Below are 22,871 nucleotides of genomic sequence, written 5' to 3' on the forward strand. Positions count from 1 at the left end.
GCACTATCAAAGGCGACATTCTATATACAGAATTAAGAAAAATTAAAATTTCTTGAATTCATATTCTTATTTAACAAATTTGATCGTATTAAACACATAACTTCATTTTGTCTCGGTAATCCATTAAACACATTTTAACCTCTCAATTAATCGTCGTTTGGCTAATTATTATTATTAGTTAAATTAAACTATATGCATTAAACTATTATATCCCGCCAAATCACCCGCGAGAATTATATTTTTCATTATATTTTGCTTTATGCTGTACTACCATATTTAATTAATTAAATTAATACACATTAATGAATAATCACACATTTAATTCTCACTCAACATCTTCTGCATCTCATTCTTCTCGCCAAACCCTAATCATCGATTTCTGCTGTTTTTCATCTCAGATTTCAGATGAAGGCAGGAAAATCTAATGCCGTTTCCAGAAAGCCGGATAGCAGGTTATTAACGATCTTAATTTTGCTTTTCTAGTTCAATTATTTTGTTTGATTGCACTTCACAATTTTTTTTACTGTTTTTAATTAATTTGATGACTGCGATTCCGTGAATGGAGCTATGATGCCGCGATTAATTTTATTAGTTAATCATCGTTTATGTGACTACTTTTCGAGAATTATTTTTCAGAATTTAAATTGAAGAAAACAAAATTTGATGAATTTAGCTCAAGGTTTGATTTTGTTGTTTGGTTGCATTAATCTGGTTCAGTTAATATATAATTGAAGTTATTGCATATTTTTTTTGTAAATTTCATGTTATTTGAAGGTTTGGTTGTCTTGCTTGCCACATTAAGTCAGTAAAGCCTTTAGAATTTCATGTTTTTTAGATTTCTGTGGATGTGATTATGATTCTAGTTGTTTTATTCTTTGATTCTTGAGCTCCCCTGCTTTAGATTGAGGTCCTTTTGATGATTATGCTAGGCTTTCTGTGAAAAAGCAGACGAAGAAGGAGAAGCAGGCTGCGAAGGACCCCAACAAGCCGAAGAGGGCTGCGAGTGCCTTCTTTGTTTTCATGTATGCTGATTTCGTGCTCAATCTTTCTTCGTTTTTCAGAAGCTACGTACTCAAAAGTGTTTCCATTTGTAATTGAGTCGAAACGACATTTCTGATAATTCTGTGTTTTGTGATTACAGGGAGGGCTTTAGGAAGGAGTACAAGGAAAAACACCCCAACAACAAATCTGTTGCTGCTGTAAGTGTCTCTTTTTCTCGATCCGATCATAATGTAGAATCTGATAAGAGTCGAATTGGGATGTAACAGGTTGGTAAAGCTGGTGGTGATGAGTGGAAATCTATGAGTAAAGAGGTAACTTTTTGCTCTTGATTGATGAATGAGCTTTTGCTTTTTGCATATCAATCAAATCCCTTTTCCGTGTGCAAAACGAAAAAAACAGGACAAGGCCCCCTTCGTTGCAGTTGCAGAGCAGCGAAAGGAGGAATACGAACGTCAAATGAGGGCATACAACAAGAAGATGGTAAAATCATACCATCATTGGTTAAATGCTGGTAGTGCATTTTTTGTGATTCTTTTCGAGTGCTGAGTGGCTTTTGTTGATCTCATAGGCTGGCGAGGAAGATGAGGAGTCGGACAAGTCTCAGTCTGAGGTGAATGATGATGAAGACGAGGAGGGGAGCGGGGAGGTTAGCGTAAGTGAAGCTCGATATTTTCATTCATCTCTTGCTCACAATTTTTGGGCAAAATTTGGGTACAAGAAACTTAATTTTTTTGTGAATCTATATAGGAGGAAGAAGAAGAAGATGACGACTGAGTAAATTTTGAAGATGAGTATGCTTTGCTTACAGTCATATATTGTATATGGAAACTCTCCTTCCACATCTCCACAACATAATTAGGACAAAAATCTTTTAGTTTAGCACTGATGCAATGTTTTGAATCTGCTGTAAAACTTATTTTCAGGCATTTATTTGGAGCTTTTTGGTATCTTGCTTTTATTTTGCTCTTCTATCCCTATATTTACTTGAAGATGATGATATGCTTTTCTTCATTGAAACAAAATTTTGGGTGGTTATTGGTTTTGGACATACTTTATATTAACTTTGATTGATTTAATATTACTGAATATTAACATTAGCTGGTAAAATGTTTGGTGTTAATTAGTAGAATTTAATTTTAAAGAAATCTACTATATATTAATATAGAAATCACTTCCATTTTTTAATCAATGATTTAAATTTAAACACATATAGCTTCCAATTGAAGTTTTTAAAAATTATAATGAAACATATTTGTGGCTTGGAGGGACATGTGCAGAAAAATATTTCCCAAAAAAAACTAACATTGAAACTTGTAAAAAAAATTGCCCAAGTAAAATTATCATGATTCGTTTAATTACGTCCCTAACCATTTGCAAATAAGGAAAATAATATTTTCTAAAAAAGCGATGATCTTGTACAAAGTGAAGGCATATTCTGAAGAGATAATAAAGCAACAATATTTAACATAAGAATGATTTAAATCCAATAAGGGAAGAATTTATTGTAATCCTCATCTTCTCTCAGCGCCTTTTTGACAGCATATTTAGCGCAAGCAAGTGAGCACTCTTTGTTGCACTCTGCCTCGTTGAAGATCTTTATTTGCATGCACTCGTTGTAGCAATCGTCCATGCAATACACGTTCCCGTTTTTCTCGTTCGCCACCACCGCCGTTGCCTCCAAAGCCAAGGCCAAAGCCACCACAAGCACGGCGCCGATCTTCCCAATCTTCATCTTATTTGAATTGTGTGTAAATTTCAACCTCTATGAAATAAATTTGATGTGAAGATATTTTGTGACAAGGGGATTATTATGTGGGTATATATAGACACAAAAAAAAATGATAATGTTTTCATATTTATTTAATTGATTGTGAGGAGTTCATGGCGGCTTTTCGTGAAGGGATGTGTCTATTTGAGTATTTCCAATTAATTGAATAAAAACATATACTACTATGTAATTTGAGATTATTTCAATAACAAAGAAACTTTCAATAGTTTGTTACGGTAGGGTTAAAATTAATAGATACACCTTTTATAAAAAGGGTTTGATGTTTGTTTCTTCATTATATGAATATAAATATGTGAATGATTAACCTAATTTGGCCAAAATATAGGAGTATTTTATGATCTTCACTCAAACAAAGATTTCATTATATATATACTATTAAGAACAAAATATATAGACAAAAGAAGATTTATAATCCTTTTCCCAATACACATTGGATTGAGCCTAAATATATACTATATGGATTTTCAAATATTTATAATCCTTTTTCCCTATACAGATTGAGCCTAAATATATATTGTACGGATTTCCAAATCGTCGTTGTGGTTGTGGACCGATTCGATTCGATTCGATTCGAACTCCCGGTGCGAGGCTGGCCCACTCCACCAGAATCATTGAAACGGCGTCGCACATTAGCCCCATTCACAATTCATCACTTTCACACCCCACACGTGCCGCAACACGCCTCTCACGTGACGCCAAAACACAACCAAAACTATAGTCTTTAGTAGAAGTAGTAAAATACAAAAAGAGCCCGAACTGAAAAGCGAAAAAATAAAAAAAAATGAAAAATTAAAAAAAAGGGTCCCCTCCAAAGTCCAAATCAATGGGTAAGGTAGCAATTGCAGAAATGAAGAGGAAGAAGAAGAAGGGGCGACCGCCCAAGGCCCAAATTCCCCTAATTGCCCCTCGCAATCCCATCATTCTGGACTCCCCCCCAATCACCTACAGCCGATCCCACCGCCGGAACCCTAAATTCTACAATATTTCGCTGCGAGATCGCGACGCTGACGACGACGACGATGAGCGCAAGGAGAAGAAGGTCAAGCTCGTCGTCCGCCTCCCCAAATCCGACGACAAGGAGACCCCCAAAATCAATCAGAAGGATTCCGCGCATTCGGCGTCGGAGCCGGAACCCGACCCGGCCTCCGAATCCGAACCGGATTCTGGCTCCCCCGCCTTCGAGGATCGAGACGCGAAGAAGCGGAAGGTCAATGACGTCGATCACGGATCTGAAGGCGCGGTTTCAGCTCAGGTGGGGGTGAATTCTGCCTTAATTACCCCCAATTTTGAGAATTTAGGAATCAGGGAATTGGGAGAGAGTTTTTCCCATCTGAAAACTAATGATTTTCGATGTTTTGGCAGTTTTTTTCGTAAACGGAATTTCTATTTTGGGAATGGAATTCCGGAATTTGAATGCTGGGGGTTTCTGTGTGGGGATATTTGAATGAGGTTTTTGGGATTTCGCGCGGAAAAAAAGATTTTACCTTTAATTTTCATTCCTCTGACTTCTGAAGGTCTGAGAGAGAGAGGGGTGACTGGTGAGCTGTGATTTGACTGAGTCAAAATCTATATCTACGTTTTGAATATACAGAATAGGATATTTATTTCTTTTATGTGTGTGAATTTATTTTCTACTCGTTTCCATTTACCGCCTGCATCTTTATAGCTGGATTCATTTTTCTTCATTTAGTGTTGCTAATCTCTTCTGCTTAATTTACTGGATTCTTTGTATGTAGAGATATACATACAATATGTGTGTATGTATGTATATTGTGTGTGTGTTATCTAAAAAGGCCATTTTGTGTCTTGGAAAGGGTTTCAAGTTTGTCTTTACTGTCAGTTGATTGATTATTGTTCTGTAGTTAGTTGTTGCAGTTTTTTTTAAAAAAATTCTCTCATTGTGTACTTATTGATGCTTGCTGCTGTTCATTTATTTCTGATTTGCTGTTCATTTCCACTGTTCCTTTCATTCTTGATGATTTCATTGAATTTTGAGATGATTATTTTAGTGCAGTTATTGATTCTATTATTATCTGCAGGAGAAAAAGGATGTGAAAGCGACAGACACCCAGCAACATGGTCCTAATCACATCCCTTAATTTTCTTGAACTTTGAATAATTGAAAATTATTGTAAGTAATTTTTTGTGGACAGGGTCTCCATTGGAGTCTGGTCCCACTCAACCTTTGCCAGACAAAAAGTTGTTGGTGTTCATTCTTGACAGGCTTCAAAAGTATTGTTTTTTTTTCTTTTCTGTTCCTTCTTTTGTGTTTCTTGGATTTTTCCAAAAAAATCTGTTTGTGGACTGTCTGAAATGTTTCGGTTTCTTACAGTTTACCTGTGCTGCTTTCTTGAACTTGTGTAGGAAGGATACTTATGGGGTATTTTCTGAGCCTGTGGATGTCAATGAGGTGATGATATGTTTCAAGATAGATCTTTAGTGATGATGATGAGGTTTTTATGTTGTTAGCAGCTCATGTGAAGTTAAATTTCATTGCAGCTGCCTGATTACTTCGAGTATATTGACCAACCGATGGATTTCGGGACAGTCAGGAAGAAACTCAATCGCGGGGCTTATAAGAAATTGGAAGAACTCGAGGTTGATTCTGAGTTTGAAGTTGCTTATGAATTGTTTGTATCTGCTCTGAAAATAAAGCACTTTGGATAATTGGCTTCATCATTGATCTTGCCATTGTATTTTACCTACAACATGACTCCTTTTCTTGATTTTCCTGCAGCCATATTGATTGATTTGTTACGATTATTATCTTTAGCATATTTTATAGTCTTGAATCTTGTTTACTTTTAAAATGGTGAGCCTCGTTAATCTTTTGTGGTGAACGACCTTTTGTTTTTCTGAATGGGATATAAATAGGAGTATGCCCAAATTGATATTGGAACAGTCTTTGTCTGAAGAAGCATTGGTGTCGATGGGACTGGTTTAGCTGCTACTGCCACTCTCTTGATGCATTCTAGCTCGTCTATTAGAACATGGCTGAAATTCGAGCATGCAACTGTTTGGTGCTTGAACCTGATTCTTTAGGGAGATTATGTCTATTTACTTGTTTGTTGTTAAATCACTGGAGAACTCATATATATGAAATTTGCCTAACTTTTCTATTTCTTCTATGTTTGGTACTCCTATTTATCACATTTGCCTGGTTTCAAATGTACCACTGGATTTTCTTTTGTAAGTTAAATTTTGCCAGACTTCATAAACCTATGTTTTTCGAACTAATTGCCGATGCTCCCTTTAATTGTAATTCCAGGCTGATGTGTTTTTGATATGCTCAAATGCTATGCTGTATAATGCTCCAGACACGGTCTACTATCGACAGGTTTCCACTGTCTTCCTCATTCTGTTTATTCGTTTTTGGCACCCATCATTCTGCCTCTATATGATTCAAGGGGCAATTTTAGGCACGATCGATACAAGAAATTGCAAAGCGAGATTTTGAGAATCTGAGACATGAAGGCGACAATGGTCAACCACAGCCTAAGGTTGTTCGTAGAGGCAGACCCCCGGGTAACAAGAACCAGAAGAAATCTCTCGAAACATCCCCACTGGATCGTGTTGGAGCTGACCCGCCATCAGGTGCAGCTCTTACTAACGTGGAAGACAAGGCAACAGGATCTAACTCTTACAATCTGAGAAAGGGGCCTGCATTGTATAGATACCGGCCCAATGACCCATACGTGTCATCATACCGGCCAAGAAATGGCGAACATTACCCTGAGTTTTCGGGAGACTGGAATAACGAATTTCCAGGTACTTGTATTATTCACCAATCATAATCTGCATTCAGTCAATTCTTTTGCCGATTGGTTAATAATGTTATATTACCTTTGTTTCTGATTTGCAGCATCCATTTTAAGGGCTGACATGAAATACGGCAAGAAACAGTTTACCATTGATGAGAACAGGCGTGATACATATAGGGAATTCCATCCCCTGTCTCCGACTAACAATCCGTCAGCTTTTTCCAACTCCGGGGGAGATATGAAGCAACTCATGATGGTACGTATGCTGCAGAACTCTCTGTCTTTATTCGTTCACACTGGGATCCGTTGCAAATGTTAATTCTTGCTTACTGCTACTCTACTAGTATCATTTTCTTAGTTTTGTGGAATAAGCGTAATCCGCAGGTTATATACTCATTGTACAAGTCCGTTAAAATGCTCGTTTGAGCATGCAGGTGGGCCCGCAGGAGTCCTTTGCATACGCTAGAAGCCTGGCCAGATTCGCTGCAAATCTTGGCCCTGTTGCTTGGAAAGTTGCATCGAAGAAGATAGAGTATGTCTTGCCTCCCGGGACAGAATATGGTCCTGGTTGGGTAGCTGAAAACGGAGCCACTGCATCACAGCCACCGCCTTTTCCAAACACCCCTGACTTCAGAGCTCCTGACCTAAGCCCTTCCGTTCCACACGGCCTTTCTGAAGAGATGGTCGAGGCCGTCAGGAGGCTCAACAGCCAGAACGAACGAGGCTTACAAAGCAACACCTCTCCATGGAAAACGCCATTTCCACCAGTCCAGCAGAACCATATGTATCATCAGCCTCAGATTCAGAGAAATGGGTTCGGTGGAATGCCCGGATATGATGCACAGACGTCGAGGCTGTCCGTGCCGGCAATGGAAGGGTTTCAATTCCCTTCTCAGGCCATAAACCCCATGCTGCAGGAGATGCCGGCCGAAGGCGAAATGTGGACGTTTGGCAGGTCGTCTTGGCCAGCCGTGCCAGCTCAGCATGGCCGGAGCCTTGCAGCTCCGCCAGACCTCAACATGAGGGTCCTGGCCGGCTCGCCGAGTTCCAGCTTGCCGATAGGCTCACCTCAGCAGCAGCCAGATTTAGCATTGCAGCTCTAAAAGCTAAATTCTTTTGCCATTTTTTTGGAAGGAATGAAGAAGCTAATTTTATGACTTGGAATAGGAGACAGTTTGTAAATGTTTTTGTATTTCCTAATTGAAACTACAGGGTTATTAGTGTAATTTCAAAGGTCCGATGATAGGGCAGAAGGAAAGTATATTTATCAGCTTAATTTGGATTTAAAATATCTGTTGGGATGTAATCAAATGATAACTACTAGTACTATATTTTTGGTTAATTTAGATTATAAATATGTCATTTTTGATTAATTTAGATTATAATATATCAATTCTCTATATATGTAATTAATTTATCTATTCTTACGTGGAGTATTATATTAGAGTTTGTTAATCTTTCAAGACTCAAAATATGCACATAAAAATGGGGCAAGTAATGTAGTTTGAGAAGCCCATCCCTTAAAAAATAAGAATAGATAAATTAATTACAAAATATGGTCTGGATGAATGATCTAGTTAGCGAATTGTATGGAAAAGTTGGATACAATTGTCCAAAAGAAATATACAATGAAATGACGAAAACTATGATCCCTCAACCACTACCGCCCTCGGCAAAATGGATAAGCTCAGCACATGTACGTGCGCGTGCGCACGCACGTACATGTTGAAGTTTTGTTGTAGAGCTATTTTAGATGATACAAGGAAATAGAAAAAATTCACCAAAGACTTTATAATGAATTTAAACAAGATTTTGTTTTTATTTGTTTAAAAAGAATCTTATCTCATTTGTTCACATGTAATGTCAAATGGGCTGTCTGAGAAACTAAACATGCCACTCAATGATTAATGGTGGTCCAAATTTTTTTGATCATGGAGAATGTGACCCCTCCCTATGAGCAATCATATCTTACATACTTTAAATATGAAACAAGATGAACACTGAAATATACCAAACTCATTTTGGTATTGATTAAATTCATAGTATATTAGTTATACAAAATAATAATTATAAATAAAGTATAGGGTTTATGGGTTTGAAAAGTACCTTTCTTATTTTTCTAGTTGAACTATTCGGGGTGTCAATCGTTTAATAACGATATAGATATTGATTAGTTTTGGAGAAACATATCCTAAGGCCACTATACAATTAGTTTTTGGCTCGACAAGTCATTGGACGATTTTTATTATGGATTAACAAATTTTTGGAGATTCATGATTTTTAATTAAATTATTTCTGTCTTTTATTTCTGTGAGGTGTATAAATAAACCAAACCCTACTTATTTAAGAAGTAGCCTAGGTGACTATTTCGTTGCAAATCAATGGCATTGTACAATCGAAATTAAATGTCAATAAAAGAACTTATGGAGTTTATAAATGACTTATTGTAAACAACAATTCAATCACTTTAAATGCATTTGATAATCAAATAAAAGTGTTAGGAGCACCAAATTAAAAAATAAACTTGCAACCCAATAATTTGAGAATTTGTAAAACTACCAATCTATTTTGTCCACTTTTCAACTAAAGTTGAACCAATAGATATGTGAAATTTTCTTTTGTATGGAAAATATCAAACCAATGGAAATAGTTCATCTAATTTTGCAGAACCAATTGCTGGGATCCATCACTATCCTTGGAAACGGTCTAAATAAATAATGTTAAATAGTTAGAGGTATTCATTTTCAATCCTATAAGAGCTTAAACATTTTTTGGTTATTTTTTCTTGATTTAGTGAGATACAAATATGATGTCACTATCATCTTTTTAATTTGGACCCATATTGGCTAGTTTAATTAATTTCACTCGTGACTTTGGGAATTCAAAGTGACAATGAATATTTATTTGAATATTCTTTACATTTATTTTTTTGGAACAGTTCATGTGACTCATATATTACTTCTGAAATATTTTACTGGATATATTCATCTTGTGTACATGAATGAGTGTAGAATTTAAATCTCATCGTTTCCCTACCTTTAAACTAAAGAAAATGAATTATGATTGCTTAAACTACATGCTTTGAATCCAGTCTACCATGTTCTGATTTTGTTATCTACTGAAATAAATAGTGACTAATTAGAGCAATTACGTATTAATTTAAGTTTATTTAATGTTGCCTAGGTTAGTAGGTTACTCTATTACTGTTGATGGTCAATGACGTAAATTGGTAATGAAAATAAATGTATTTACACTTCACACTCGTCGAATTTTAACTTTGTAAATTATTAGTAATGTTGATAATAATGAGAATTGTGTGTTTTTGTGTAGTAACATATATGTATATATGTCTACTCAATCTCTCAATTTGGTTAGTTTAATCTTGCCACAATCACTATTTCTATAAGTACTCAAAATAACTCGACTTAGCATTAATAATGAAATTTAGGACTAAAACGTCTTAAAGCAAAGCCATGTCATAATTCTCTATTACCTCACTGTTAAATTTTCTTAAATCATCATACCCAATACAGATCCCAATTTTGACAATAATCAATGTCTCTTTAAAGTACAACTAAAGTGTGATTTCTTTATTTTCACATTCTCATTGTCAACAATTTATGCCCCACCCAAAAAATAAAATAGTGTAAAATTGAACCCCAAATCAAATCTATCCTAACAATTTGAAAATAAAAAATTGCCCTCTAAATCTAATATAATGATAGATAGCCCCCCAAAAGAAAAATATTCGCATGCAATAGTGTAATTGTGAATACCCTTTTTCCAACCAATCCAAATCTAGCCCCCCTTTTTGTCTACGAACTGTCTAAATTCCACCAAAATGTAATTACCAAAATGGCCAATCATTAATCATTGACTTAAGCAAGATTAGATTTATACATATCCACCAAAATTCAAGGACATTATAGTCATTTTGGCTGTCAATACAATTCTTGAGATTAGACTAACAAGAATTAAGCAACTTAGCAACACACATTCTTCAAGTATTAATCCTTATAGAAAGTCAAGAGTATTATACAAATCGAGACTAAGGGCATTATGGTCATTTCAGCTGCCAGCACTTAACATACCATTCGATAAAATTAAACGGAAAAGAATCACATCATACACTATATCTTTTAAGTATTGACTGACACTCAACAAAAGTCATACGGTTACGCGGATCTAGCATCAAGGGTACTATTGTCATTTTAACTGGTACAATAAATATCCTAACCTCTATAAAATCGAAACTAGAATTGGATTACACACACACTTCCTTTTGAGTACGAAACCTTCGTAAAAATTATATTACACTGATACACCTCGATTAGTTCATATATCATTTGAGGCTATCGACACCGTGGGCACGCACATCGCACGCAACTTGCTGAATCGTCGAACAACCAGGGGCATTTTGGTCATTTCAGCTGTCCCATACCCAAACGTTTAAATGCTAGCTGTGTATGAGAGTGACCTCAAAACACTCATCTGAGTGCTTTTATTGCTCTGCTTTCCCCAAAAGGCCCACAGTCTACCCACACTACTAAACAGTTCATGGGAAAGAAAAAGATTTGATTTTTTTTAGAGCCAGAAGAGAAAGAGGGGAAGAGAAAGAGGAGGAAATTAACCGTTGAAGGCGGCGCTAGGAAAAGGGGCTGTAGCGTTGGGAGGGGGGAAAAAGCTAACTTGAATTTTCTGGGTTTTATTTGAATGTGCTTAGTGTAAAGAATATTTTTGTAAAAAATCAGTCTTTTTCACACAGTGATTAAGATATGTGTGTTTGTGTGTGTGGAATTTTGAATTGTTATTGAAGTTTGACATAGATCTGTTTAGGGAGATTTGAGCTTGTGATGCTTTGTTTCTGGGGATTTGAGTGGTTGGATTGTAGGAGGGAATGTGACATGCTCCCTCCCTCTCTCTTGCAATCTCTCTCTAAATCATAGTAATTGTATTCCGTTTTTTGATTTTTTTTGCTACTGACAGTGTGATAGCGTCTATAATGGAAATGAGGGATTGATTTGGTATGTATTAGGTGAATTCAATTGGGATTCTGTTTATAGAATCATTTTTTTTTGGGAAAAAGGGATTTGATAGAGGAAAAACAGGAATTCCAGGTCTCTAAGCTTTAGAGAAGAAGAAAAAGAAGAAGGAAAAAAATGGGTTGCTTTTCTTGCATAAGTCATCCCAGTAAGGATATGAGGGACTATAATGGAGGAGATATTGACACTAATTCATCGGGTTCGTGCATTCGTGTATTTTTCAATTTGAATTTGTGGTTTCATTGTTGTTTGTGCGATAAATGTGTTTTGATTATAATGTGCTTATTTGGTTTCTTGAAAATTTGCAGTTGGTGGGAAGAGAAAGGCGAATATGAGTGGCAGTGGTAAGAATATGAGCATATAGCTTTTGAAAATTTGAAACTTGGCCATTTCTTTTGTAGTTTTGGGTTGTTTCTTTGTTTAGGGAGGTGTTGGATCTTGATTGATTAATGCATTGTCTTACTGTTTCTGTTGTTGTTCGATTCTTGAAGTGAGTGTGAAGAAGGGAGGTGCTGCGAGGGCAGAGGGCAAGGACGGAAACAACCCCTCGAAGGGCAATGCTGCTCGTAGCTTCACCTTCAAAGACCTTGCTCTGGCCACTCAGAACTTTAGGGAGGCTAATCTGATAGGCGAGGGAGGTTTTGGGAGTGTTTACAAAGGCCGTCTCGAATCTGGCCTGGTAAAAATCCCATATTTTCTTGTTTCTTGTGATATTGAATTTTACTAGTTTGTGTACATAGTTTGAACGAAGAAGAATCAAATTTAGTGTTTTAGTTAGATGATAGATGCAAGTCATGCTTAATTTATGGAATTTCTTGATCATACGATGACTATCATTGGTGTTTCATGAACGGAGAAGAATAGAATTTGGTGTTTTAATTAGATTATTGATTCAATTTGTGCTTTAAACATCATTTTTTGATCTCACGCTGGCTTCCAACGGGCAGGTTGTTGCTGTGAAGCAGCTTAATCTTGAAGGGCTGCAAGGGAATCAAGAATTCATTGTGGAGGTTCTGATGCTGAGTCTGTTGCACCACCCGAACCTCGTGAACTTGATCGGTTACTGCACTGATGGCGACCAGAGGCTCCTTGTTTACGAGTTTATGCAAATGGGCAGCTTGGAGAACCATCTGTTTGGTACATATTTCTTATCCAGTTGCATTCTTAGTCGAATTCGAGAGTACTTGTTTTTTGTACTATTATTTTCAAAAGTTGCAGTTTGGACCACTCTCTCATAATTAGTCTTAATTGTTGAAAACAAATTGATTGTGACTCATAAAAGAAAAGGGAGATATCATTCAACTAACTTCACTAAGCACTTTTTAGTCGACTTCAGTTTTTTTTTTTGTCTTTAAGCTCCTTTGACGCATTTTGTTTTCTACCGACTAGTCCATGTCAGTTTCTTAGACGTACGTTGAGAAATGAATATGAATTGAGCTACAATCTAACTAACTTCACTAAGCACTTCTTAGTGACTTATGGTTTTTCTTTTCTGCGTTTTTCTCTATCGACTGGTCTATTTCCCATTTCTTAGACTTACATTGAGAAATGAGCGTATTGAGCTACTAATTAGGTATACAATGACGATGTCTGTTGCTATCTTCTTGTTTTAGTTTGTCGTGTAGAGGTGAAAATGAACTCAAGTATAAACAGAAACTTGATGCAAAAGACGTCTCACATAAGCTTTCGTTTCAGTTTAAGCATCTGTGATGAATGGTGTGAGTTCTTATTTCTTGTTTTCAAATGCAGAGCCTACTCAGACGCCGCTCAGTTGGAGCATGAGGTTGAAGATTGCGGTTGGCGCTGCTCGTGGCCTTGAGTATCTTCACTGCAAAGCGAATCCGCCTGTTATCTACCGCGACCTGAAATCTTCAAACATACTGTTGGACAAAGATTTCAATGCCAAGCTGTCGGATTTTGGGCTTGCCAAGCTAGGGCCGGTTGGCGACAACACTCATGTCTCAACACGAGTGATGGGGACCTACGGATATTGTGCCCCAGAATATGCCATGAGCGGAAAGCTCACCCTAAAATCCGACATCTACAGCTTCGGCGTAGTTATGTTGGAGCTCATCACCGGACGCAAGGCCATCGACTGCACCAAAATCCCGGGAGAGCAGAATCTTGTCATGTGGGTGAGTTCTTCCTTCTCTAATCCCTAATTCACGACGTAAGTCTGCATGCTCTTTGTCGTCACACGAGACGAGGTCGACGTAACTTTGGTATTTGAAGGACTAGACGATCAAATGAGAGCGAGATTGTGTGGTTGGCTAACCTATTTTAGCCCTATATCGTTTCGTTTTCTTTGCAGTGTCGGCCTTATTTGAAGGACCGGAGGAAATACGTACAAATGGTGGATCCTTTACTCGAAGGGCGATTCTCGACCCGGAGCCTCCACCACGCCGTTGCAATCACGGCAATGTGCCTTCAAGAACAAGCCAGCTTCCGCCCGTTGATCGGGGACATCGTGTTGGCACTCGAGTTCCTAGTGTCACAAGCGGACGATTCTCGGAGAGGTCGGTCCCACAGCCGAACCTCGTCATCGCCATCGCAGGTAGATAAGGCTGATTCAAGAAGGCAAGATCTCGAAGATCCGTCGATTTGAAGTTCCGGCCTCGTCCGTAGATGAAACCCTCGTCTCCGGGCGGGCGACGAAAAAAACATGCTTAGAGGTGCTCTTGATGTTGCCTTCTTTGGCAACTAAATACATATAGGGGTTTGATCATCTTGTCATAGTGTTATTTTACTGTAAATAATTGTTCATGTTGTTGCTAACACAGTTTTTTTGTTTTATTTATTTTTGGGATTTCTTGAGTTTCTCTTGCCATGAATTTGTGGTTTTCTCGAGTACATATTATTCAGAATTTCTACCGTATCGTGTTTTCGTGTTGTGTTTTATTCGTGCTGGTTAAAATTGTTGAATGTGGCTCAACCTGGTTTGTTTTTCTGTTGGGTCGGGCCATATTTTTATAGCTTACGACAATGTCCGGATCAGCTGGTCAGCCCATTCCAGTTTTATTAATTGGCCCAATATTTTTGGGCCGTGCCCATTGCTCCTAAAACCCACTCTATCGGACTGGTTTTGTAAAAAGAGTCCATTTGGTTTCAAGAGGGCTATGGATTAATTATTGAGATTGTGTATGATAATTAGTACATTCAAATAGTATTTATTTAGATCAACCCATTTAAAGGAAAAAAACTTTTTTAGCATTAGATAACCATTTAGCATCACTCTACTTTTTTCAAGATTTTGGGGGAAAATAAAAATGAAATCTTGGAAGAGAATGAATATCAATTTCGTGGTCGGTAGGAGAAGAAATTGCCAAAATAATTTTGGATTAGTGTAGAAACATCCAATTTTCATGTGGTTATTTATATTGCTATGTGTACAATTTGACAACCAACTCTTAAAAAATTCTGAAAAACCAATCAATATTCTTTTTCAGAAGGGAATATTTTGCTTTCACACTATGAATATCTTAGGCAAATCGGTCCCAGGGTAATAAATGAGATTGGTTGTAGATATTAATAACTGTAAGAAAAGAAAAAAAGAACTATTAAATGAGATTGATTGTAGATATAAATAACTACAAGAAAAAAAAGGAAGAGGTGGATAGGTAGACAATATTTATAGGATAAAGTAGTAAATTAAATCACAAAATTTGGCCAAATTCTAGAGAGTTTTATAAAAATTTAAAACTGAATTTAGATATATGAAGTTTAAATTTTTCTCAATTGTTTCATTTATGTATAAAACATATTTTTAGTGATGCTCAAAACAATACTCCTATTAATTATTAAATATAAGAATAAATGAAAGAAAAAAATATGAGTACTTATTTTAATAAAAAAACATCATATAGAGCATCACTGAAAGATGTCGTTTGTATTCAAATGAGATAATTATTTTGTTTTCTAAATTTTATGATTAATATATTTCATTTTCAAATTTATAAATATGATTAAAATTTGACTAAATTTCATGCTTTAAGTGGCTATTATCCATATTTAAAACACATTACATAAATCCAACATTTAAAAATGGGCATAAAATATAATCATAGTACTATTGTGTGACTTTTGTATATTCAACTCATTATGAATTAATATAGAATGTTAAATTTACCATATATATATAAGTGATGAATTTATTGTCACGTTTTAAACGTAGTAAACAAGTGAAAATTTGGAATTACAAAACAAATGTTGTGAACTGAAGATAAAATGCAGCCCATTGGAAGCCCAAACAAAACAGCCTTTTCAGCCCATCAATGGAAGCTTTTCATCTAGAGCACACACTCTAGGCTGATGCCACATGGCGCGATCGTAACGGTGGATATGTTACCGCCACTCGAGATAAACTCCAAAAACTCGGATAAGAAACAGCTACTTTGGCTCATCTCGTCCTCAATAAATACTCCATTTTTTATACTCCTTTAATAAAAATTTTCTGTATAATTCTAATCGTAATTATACGTTAAATTCCATGCCACATAAAATAACCTCATTAAATACTGATAATTTAAATATTGAACGTAAGAAAATATTTAAAAAGGAAAAAAAAAGAATGTGCGTGGAATGTAGTTGGCTACATTATCAATTAAGTAATAAATAATTCTATCCATTAAAAGATAGTTCAATTTGAATGATCGTATAATTTCATAACTAAATCTTAGATGGATAATTATATTAGAATGAAACTTACTTAACAAAAGTGACTGTATAATTGGAATTAAAAGTGAGGTAAATACAAATCAATAAAAGATTATCCTCAGAATAAAATAGCATACAATATAAAAAAACTCATGATTTTGAAAGGATAATATTTTCGAAGTATAGAAAATGGAAACGCGAGCCATGTAAAATACAGAAGCAATATTAAAATAATAAATAAAATAATGAAAATGGGGTCCCTACCTACTATATAACTATAAATCATCTCTCTTCCTACTTAAAAACCGCTAAACTTCGATATTCGAAAAAAGCTCTTCTTTTTCTCTCTCTCGAGATGGATCCTTACAAGGTACGAATTTATGAATTTCGGTTGATTAGGCCGTAGTCTAGTAATCTTCGTGTTGTTTGATTGAATTTATGCGTCGATTTATATGCAATGATGATTTCGAGGTTAGCTGATTTGCAGGATTTATCAAATCTAGCTGTCTTAGTTTACTGAATTTCTAATGTGCTCCATTTCTTTTTCGAGATACTTCTGTGAATCAAGTTCGTTTTGGTTTGGATTGTAGCTGCGTTTTTTGAGAAAAATTGGATGGGAATGCTTGAGTTTTAGCTGTATTGATGTTTGACTATATGGTGATGATTCGTGCAGTACCGTCCGTCGAGTGCTTTCAATTCATCGTTTATGACCACGAATTCTGGAGCTCCAGTTTGGAACAACAACAACTCTTTGACTGTTGGAAGTAGAGGTATTTTTTCACCTATTTTTAGTGGAAGTGAGATGCATGAATCCTCTAAATTCTGCACGTTTTGTAAGTGGATAGTGAAGATTTTTAATCCATGTGTTGCTGTTTTGTTGTTTATGTTTGTTGATTTTGGATTAAGCAGTAAAAAACTGTCTGTATGTGTGACAGTGTGTGTGTGTGTATTTTTTAATTTTATTTTTGAATAATTGTGGGAGGGATATGGATTGTTAATCTCTGATACTGTTACTTAATTCTCTCAGTTATGGTGTTTTGCTCTACACTTTCCGTAGTTGTAAGGGTTAAGTTTCGAAGTGAAATCTATACACCTGTATTTTACCGGGCTTGAGTTGAATGTGTCACTTGTGGTGCAAGGGTACTGATGAGTATCGTCTCTGTGACAGGTCCAATCCTTCTTGAGGATTACCATTTGGTGGAGAAACTTGCTAATTTTGATCGCGAGAGGATTCCAGAACGTGTTGTCCATGCTAGAGGTGCCAGTGCCAAGGGCTTCTTTGAGGTCACTCATGATATCACACACCTTACTTGTGCTGATTTCCTTAGAGCTCCAGGTGTCCAAACACCTGTTATTGTCCGTTTCTCCACTGTTATCCATGAGCGTGGTAGCCCTGAAACTCTTAGGGACCCCAGAGGATTTGCCGTGAAGTTCTACACAAGAGAGGTAAAGTTGTTCTCATGCCTCTCAGTTTCTTATCATATTAGAAGGTTCATTATTCATAATTTCATACAAATGAGTTCTATTATAAAATATACTCCATGGTGGCATTCCAGAAGATTTGTTACTTTGTGGCTCAGTTACATGACTAATTTTGTCTGTTTTTTTTTTCATTTGTTCAGGGAAACTTTGATATGGTGGGAAACAACTTTCCCGTCTTCTTTATTCGTGATGGAATGAAATTCCCTGATATGGTTCATGCGTTGAAACCCAACCCAAAGTCACACATTCAGGAGAACTGGAGAATCTTGGACTTCTTTTCTCACCATCCTGAGAGTTTGCACATGTTCACGTTCCTCTTTGATGATATTGGTATTCCACAAGATTACAGGCATATGGAAGGCTCGGGTGTAAATACCTATACTCTGATCAACAAGGCTGGGAAAGTAAATTATGTGAAGTTCCATTGGAAGCCTACTTGTGGAGTGAAGTCTCTGTTGGAGGACGAGGCTGTTAAGATTGGAGGCACCAATCACAGCCATGCCACCCAGGATCTTTATGACTCGATTGCAGCTGGCAATTACCCCGAGTGGAAACTTTTTATTCAGACTATCGATCCTGATATCGAAGATAGATTTGACTTTGACCCAGTTGATGTTACAAAGACTTGGCCCGAGGACATCATTCCCCTGCAACCCGTTGGTCGTTTGGTGCTGAATAGGAACATTGACAACTTCTTTGCTGAGAATGAACAACTTGCGTTCTGCCCTTCTCTGGTTGTCCCTGGGGTTTACTATTCTGATGACAAGCTGCTCCAAACCCGTATCTTTTCTTATTCTGATACTCAGAGGCACCGTCTTGGACCAAACTATCTGATGCTCCCAGCTAATGCTCCCAAGACTGCCCATCACAACAACCACCATGAAGGTTTCATGAACTTCATGCATAGGGACGAGGAGGTATTATATTCATATACACTATCTGCCACACAAACAAGGGACTTGAAGAGTTCATATAAGCATCTCTCATATAACATCATTAAATAGTTAATATAAAATGATTCTACAATGTCTCCAATCACGTGTTTAAAGAGATTGTAGGCTTCTGGTTTCCTTTAAGTCTAATGCATTCTTTGCATGTTACATATTATTTGTAATTGAATTCTTCTGCATTCCTACTTCATGCTTTAATTAGATGGTTCTGCTCTTTCCAGGTGAACTATTTCCCGTCCAGGTATGATCCAACCCGTCATGCTGAGACGTACCCCATCCCTTCTGTGGTGTTGACAGGAAAACGTGACAAGGTATGCATCGCTGCTTGGCGTTAATCCTCTTTGTCTTGACTTATTATTATCTTTGAGACTTTGGATTCTGGTTTCCCTAAAAACTAGCAGAGATTCACCGAGTCACTGTGCTTTGTAGTCTCTCTGAGGCGCCAGTATTCACTTAGAAGTGTTTCTTTCACCGACTAACAAACCATTTCTGTTGTGATCTTAACTTTTCATTGATCGATACAGGTAAGCATTGAGAAGGAGAACAACTTCAAGCAACCCGGTGAGAGATACCGCTCCTTCACACCAGAAAGGTATATCACTTACGGCCCTCCCTCTTTGAAACTCGAAAGCATAATTAGTACACATGAGCTCATTTCATCATTCATCATTTCTCCTTCAGACAAGAGAGATTCATCAAAAGGTGGATTGAGGCGTTGTCCGACCCCCGTCTCACCCACGAAATCCGAAGCATCTGGGTATCTTACTGGAGCCAGGTATGCCTTTGCACCACCAACCCTCTCATCTGTTGTTACCTTTGTGCTAAACATTGAGCAGAAACTCACGCGCAGTCCATCTCGATTGCAGGCTGACAAGTCTCTCGGCCAGAAGCTTGCCTCTCGTCTCAATGTGAGGCCGATGATGTGAAGGTGAAGGGAAGGGCTCTTGAATTATTTGAGGAAGAATTGGTTGCCATGGCTTAGTTTGTTGTGTTATGTAGTGAATCAAAACTGTGTGTGTTGTCATAAACCAACCATGAAATACTTTGATATTAATAAATGTGAGATATCCATAATTGTTACTGCTGTCTTATTTATGCGATGGAACATTCTACTTATCCCATTCTTAGAGAGAGAGAGAGAGAGATGGTTATATTTAAATTGCATACTTCCCAGCTCCAAGTTAATTAATTCATATTTTCTGTTTGGTGTACATTTCAAATTAAATGAATTATTTCCTCTTTTCAAAAAAATTCCAGTTACTTTATTCTTCTTTTTTCACTAATTATTTTTCTACTTAAAGTTTCTAAAATTATTTTAAAAATTCATGTATGAAAGAAACGCATCGATCATAATCATGGATTGATTGATTACCAACCACAAATATAATTAAAAATACTTAAATATTTTAGTGGAGTATATCGGTTTTCACTATTTCAAAATCTCCTCCACTGCCACCTACGAAATTCTACTAACACCATCTTTTAACAAAAAAAGGTTTATTGCTAATCATCATCTATGTGACACATCACGTACAATACCGATTACATAAAACACACCAACTAATCGGACCAACCTATGTTAGAATTGATTTGTCACATGATCAATTCTCATGGTCCTCAAGTTAGAAAAATATACACTTCGAGGCCCAGAGTGAAATGTTGAAAAAGGGTGTTTTTGAAACTTCTGATTTAGTGCGATGGAGAGTTCAACATGGAAGCCTCCCGAGGCTTGAGCTCCTAAACTTACGACATTGCTACAAACTACAACAACTCTATTGGATTTCTGATCCCTCAATGGTCACGATGGCTAAAATTGAATTCGTTGACTGCAATCCCGTTGTTGTCGCTTTTGCCACCGAAATCTCTCTTTATAGTTAGTTGCTCCCTTTCTTATTTTTATTTGTGAGATGAGAAGTCATAGCTAGATTCTCAACTTGGATGACAGGTTAGCCTTCCCACTTCATTTAATTTGCACAAATCTCATCAATTCATATCTTTCTTAACTAAAAGGGTTGTGGTTGTGATTGAATCTTCACATGTTTTTATTATATTTTAATGCATTTTTTTATATAGATAAGTTATTGTATTATCTCCTAATATATCTCTTTGTAGCTAGGTTATACAATTTCTGAATGCATGTTCTTGGGTGAAGAAGTTCGTCTTCAGCATTGGAAGGCACATGTGATGATGGTGGTGGTGTTGGTCAGTCTCCCGACCCCTCCTGGATCTGTCATGGGATCCCCGGGCACAAATACAATCCTTTGGTCAATTTACTGAAAAACAAAGATGGAATTGAAACCATAATCAATATAAAAAATGGTCAATAAAATGTAAATGTACAAGATTGTTTATTGTAATTCATATTCTAATCCCAAACTAGCTTTTTATATTTAGACAAAATTGGATAAGAAGAATAAAAAGCGGGAAGAGTAAAAATGCTATAAGTGGGTTAGGCCTGACCCATTCTTTTGTTCGACATAATAATATGTTAAATACAGATAAAGAAAGTTATTGGTTTGTATATTAAATCATTCATTAATATAAACTTATCAAAATCAACCTAGAATAAACATAATGGGCTATTTCAGCCCATAACTATAAATCCCACAAATTATATCCAAAAAAAACCAAGACACATTACCAAAATCAAACAATCCATAACAAGATTCAAAGCTTTCCTGGGTAATGCAGTGTGACATTGTGGAAGAAGAAACAAATTTTCGATAAAAGTAATGAATTAGAAGAACCTTTGCATGTAATAGGAGATGTTAATTTAAGTTTAAAATATTTATTAATTTGATGTGGATGTTAGTTAACAGGAAAATTAATGAATATAAAAAAGAAGTTGTATGAATGTTTGGAACGTAGGTTTTGAAAAGAATTAATGATGCATATCTCATCAATCAACAAAGCGGGAGTAGTTAAGATGTAAATATCATAGTATCTATTTTCAAATTAAGATGTTATAATCAATATATAGTAGTAGTAGTAGTAGAGTATAATACTAATGTGTACGTATATATGTCGATTCTCTAGAATGTCATGATGGACAAAGGATGTATATATGTCGAAAATCATGACATGCACGAGCTAACGCCTCTACATCACAAGACACTAGAGTCAATGCCGTAGCAGCAGCATTATGAATGATGAACATAGCCAATTTTCGTTAAAAAAGAATAAGAGAAAAAGAGACGCATAAAAATATTCATTGAAAAACATAAACATTAGTTGATCGAGTGAAACATACCGTGTGTACTTAAAGAAGAAAAAAAGGGGAAAACCTAAAGAGAGAGTAAACAAAGATATATAGTGATCGAAATATAAAAAGGGTTGTATTAGTTGGCCTTTTATAGTAGCTTACGTCGACCCTTTCCTTTCCAACATCGGAACAAAGTAACAATCTTTAATCGAATTAAATAAAAGAGGTTGTAACAATGGACTTTTATAGGTTGTACCAAAGGAAATGAATAAACAACCCTAATCTCAAGATGATCAACTTATATATAAACCTAATCTAAAAAAAATCCTATATTAGAAATTGATAGTTTGAAAAGATAAAGATAGACTAGGAAATTTTTGATTAGGATTGAAAATAAATGTCCAATATAATTGACAATTTATTATTTCGATATATTGATGTGAAAAATAAATAAGAGCAAAGAACTCCAAAAACCTACGAGATATATCCTAATCTAATAAGGATATATCTTGAAATCTGAAAACAAGGATGGTTCCTTGAAACCTTAGACTTGGGATTGATGATCAAAATCTGAATCCACCATTGCATCCATTGGTCAAGCTCATTGTATTGTTTTGAGGAGTATTTTTTTTGAGAGATTTGTTTAGAGTAATTTGTGTAAGAATTGGAGAGGGATGGTGGCGTACGTGTGATTTAGACAAAGATAAATTATTTGTTGCTCCCTTTCTTATTTGCCACTTCATTTAATTTGCACAAATCTCATCAATTCATATCTTTCTTAACTAAAATGGTTGTGCTTTGTGATTTGGTGGGAGATTAAAGAAGAGATGAATTACGCGCCGGTGGATTGATCATAGGGGTGGCAAATCGTGCGGATTGGGTCGTTATCGGGTTGACCCGATAACGACCCAACCCAATAAGGCCAAACCCGAACCCAACCTGTTAAGGAAACCCCAAACCCGAACACGAATCCGACCCGCCACCTCCAAA

General features: G+C 36.2%; 4 protein-coding genes across 4 annotated transcripts; all 4 read left to right on the forward strand.

The window, feature by feature from the left end:
* Nucleotides 1–297: 297 nt before the first annotated feature.
* On the forward strand, nt 298–1,960 carry LOC121763750 (HMG1/2-like protein). The gene is made up of 7 exons (XM_042159827.1): nt 298–452; nt 930–1,022; nt 1,142–1,199; nt 1,269–1,313; nt 1,402–1,482; nt 1,571–1,654; nt 1,750–1,960. Exons 1-7 carry the CDS (start codon nt 406–408, stop codon nt 1,774–1,776), a joined length of 435 nt encoding a protein of 144 aa, XP_042015761.1. The 5' UTR covers nt 298–405; the 3' UTR covers nt 1,777–1,960.
* A 1,401-nt stretch (nt 1,961–3,361) lies between these two features.
* On the forward strand, nt 3,362–7,925 carry LOC121764790 (cat eye syndrome critical region protein 2 homolog). Its single transcript, XM_042160815.1, has 9 exons — nt 3,362–4,043; nt 4,831–4,870; nt 4,945–5,023; nt 5,156–5,201; nt 5,291–5,389; nt 6,060–6,128; nt 6,211–6,559; nt 6,654–6,808; nt 6,987–7,925. Exons 1-9 carry the CDS (start codon nt 3,615–3,617, stop codon nt 7,653–7,655), a joined length of 1,935 nt encoding a protein of 644 aa, XP_042016749.1. The 5' UTR covers nt 3,362–3,614; the 3' UTR covers nt 7,656–7,925.
* A 2,913-nt stretch (nt 7,926–10,838) lies between these two features.
* On the forward strand, nt 10,839–14,408 carry LOC121765317 (probable serine/threonine-protein kinase PBL21). Its single transcript, XM_042161411.1, has 7 exons — nt 10,839–11,576; nt 11,661–11,793; nt 11,903–11,938; nt 12,086–12,273; nt 12,542–12,731; nt 13,344–13,729; nt 13,906–14,408. Exons 2-7 carry the CDS (start codon nt 11,712–11,714, stop codon nt 14,197–14,199), a joined length of 1,176 nt encoding a protein of 391 aa, XP_042017345.1. The 5' UTR covers nt 10,839–11,576; nt 11,661–11,711; the 3' UTR covers nt 14,200–14,408.
* A 2,082-nt stretch (nt 14,409–16,490) lies between these two features.
* On the forward strand, nt 16,491–19,759 carry LOC121765875 (catalase isozyme 1). Its single transcript, XM_042162156.1, has 8 exons — nt 16,491–16,617; nt 16,921–17,017; nt 17,416–17,693; nt 17,870–18,646; nt 18,901–18,990; nt 19,204–19,271; nt 19,361–19,454; nt 19,546–19,759. Exons 1-8 carry the CDS (start codon nt 16,603–16,605, stop codon nt 19,603–19,605), a joined length of 1,479 nt encoding a protein of 492 aa, XP_042018090.1. The 5' UTR covers nt 16,491–16,602; the 3' UTR covers nt 19,606–19,759.
* Nucleotides 19,760–22,871: the final 3,112 nt, after the last annotated feature.

The sequence above is a fragment of the Salvia splendens genome, chromosome 14, assembly GCF_004379255.2.
Source record: "Salvia splendens isolate huo1 chromosome 14, SspV2, whole genome shotgun sequence".
Taxonomy (NCBI): Eukaryota; Viridiplantae; Streptophyta; class Magnoliopsida; order Lamiales; family Lamiaceae; genus Salvia; species Salvia splendens.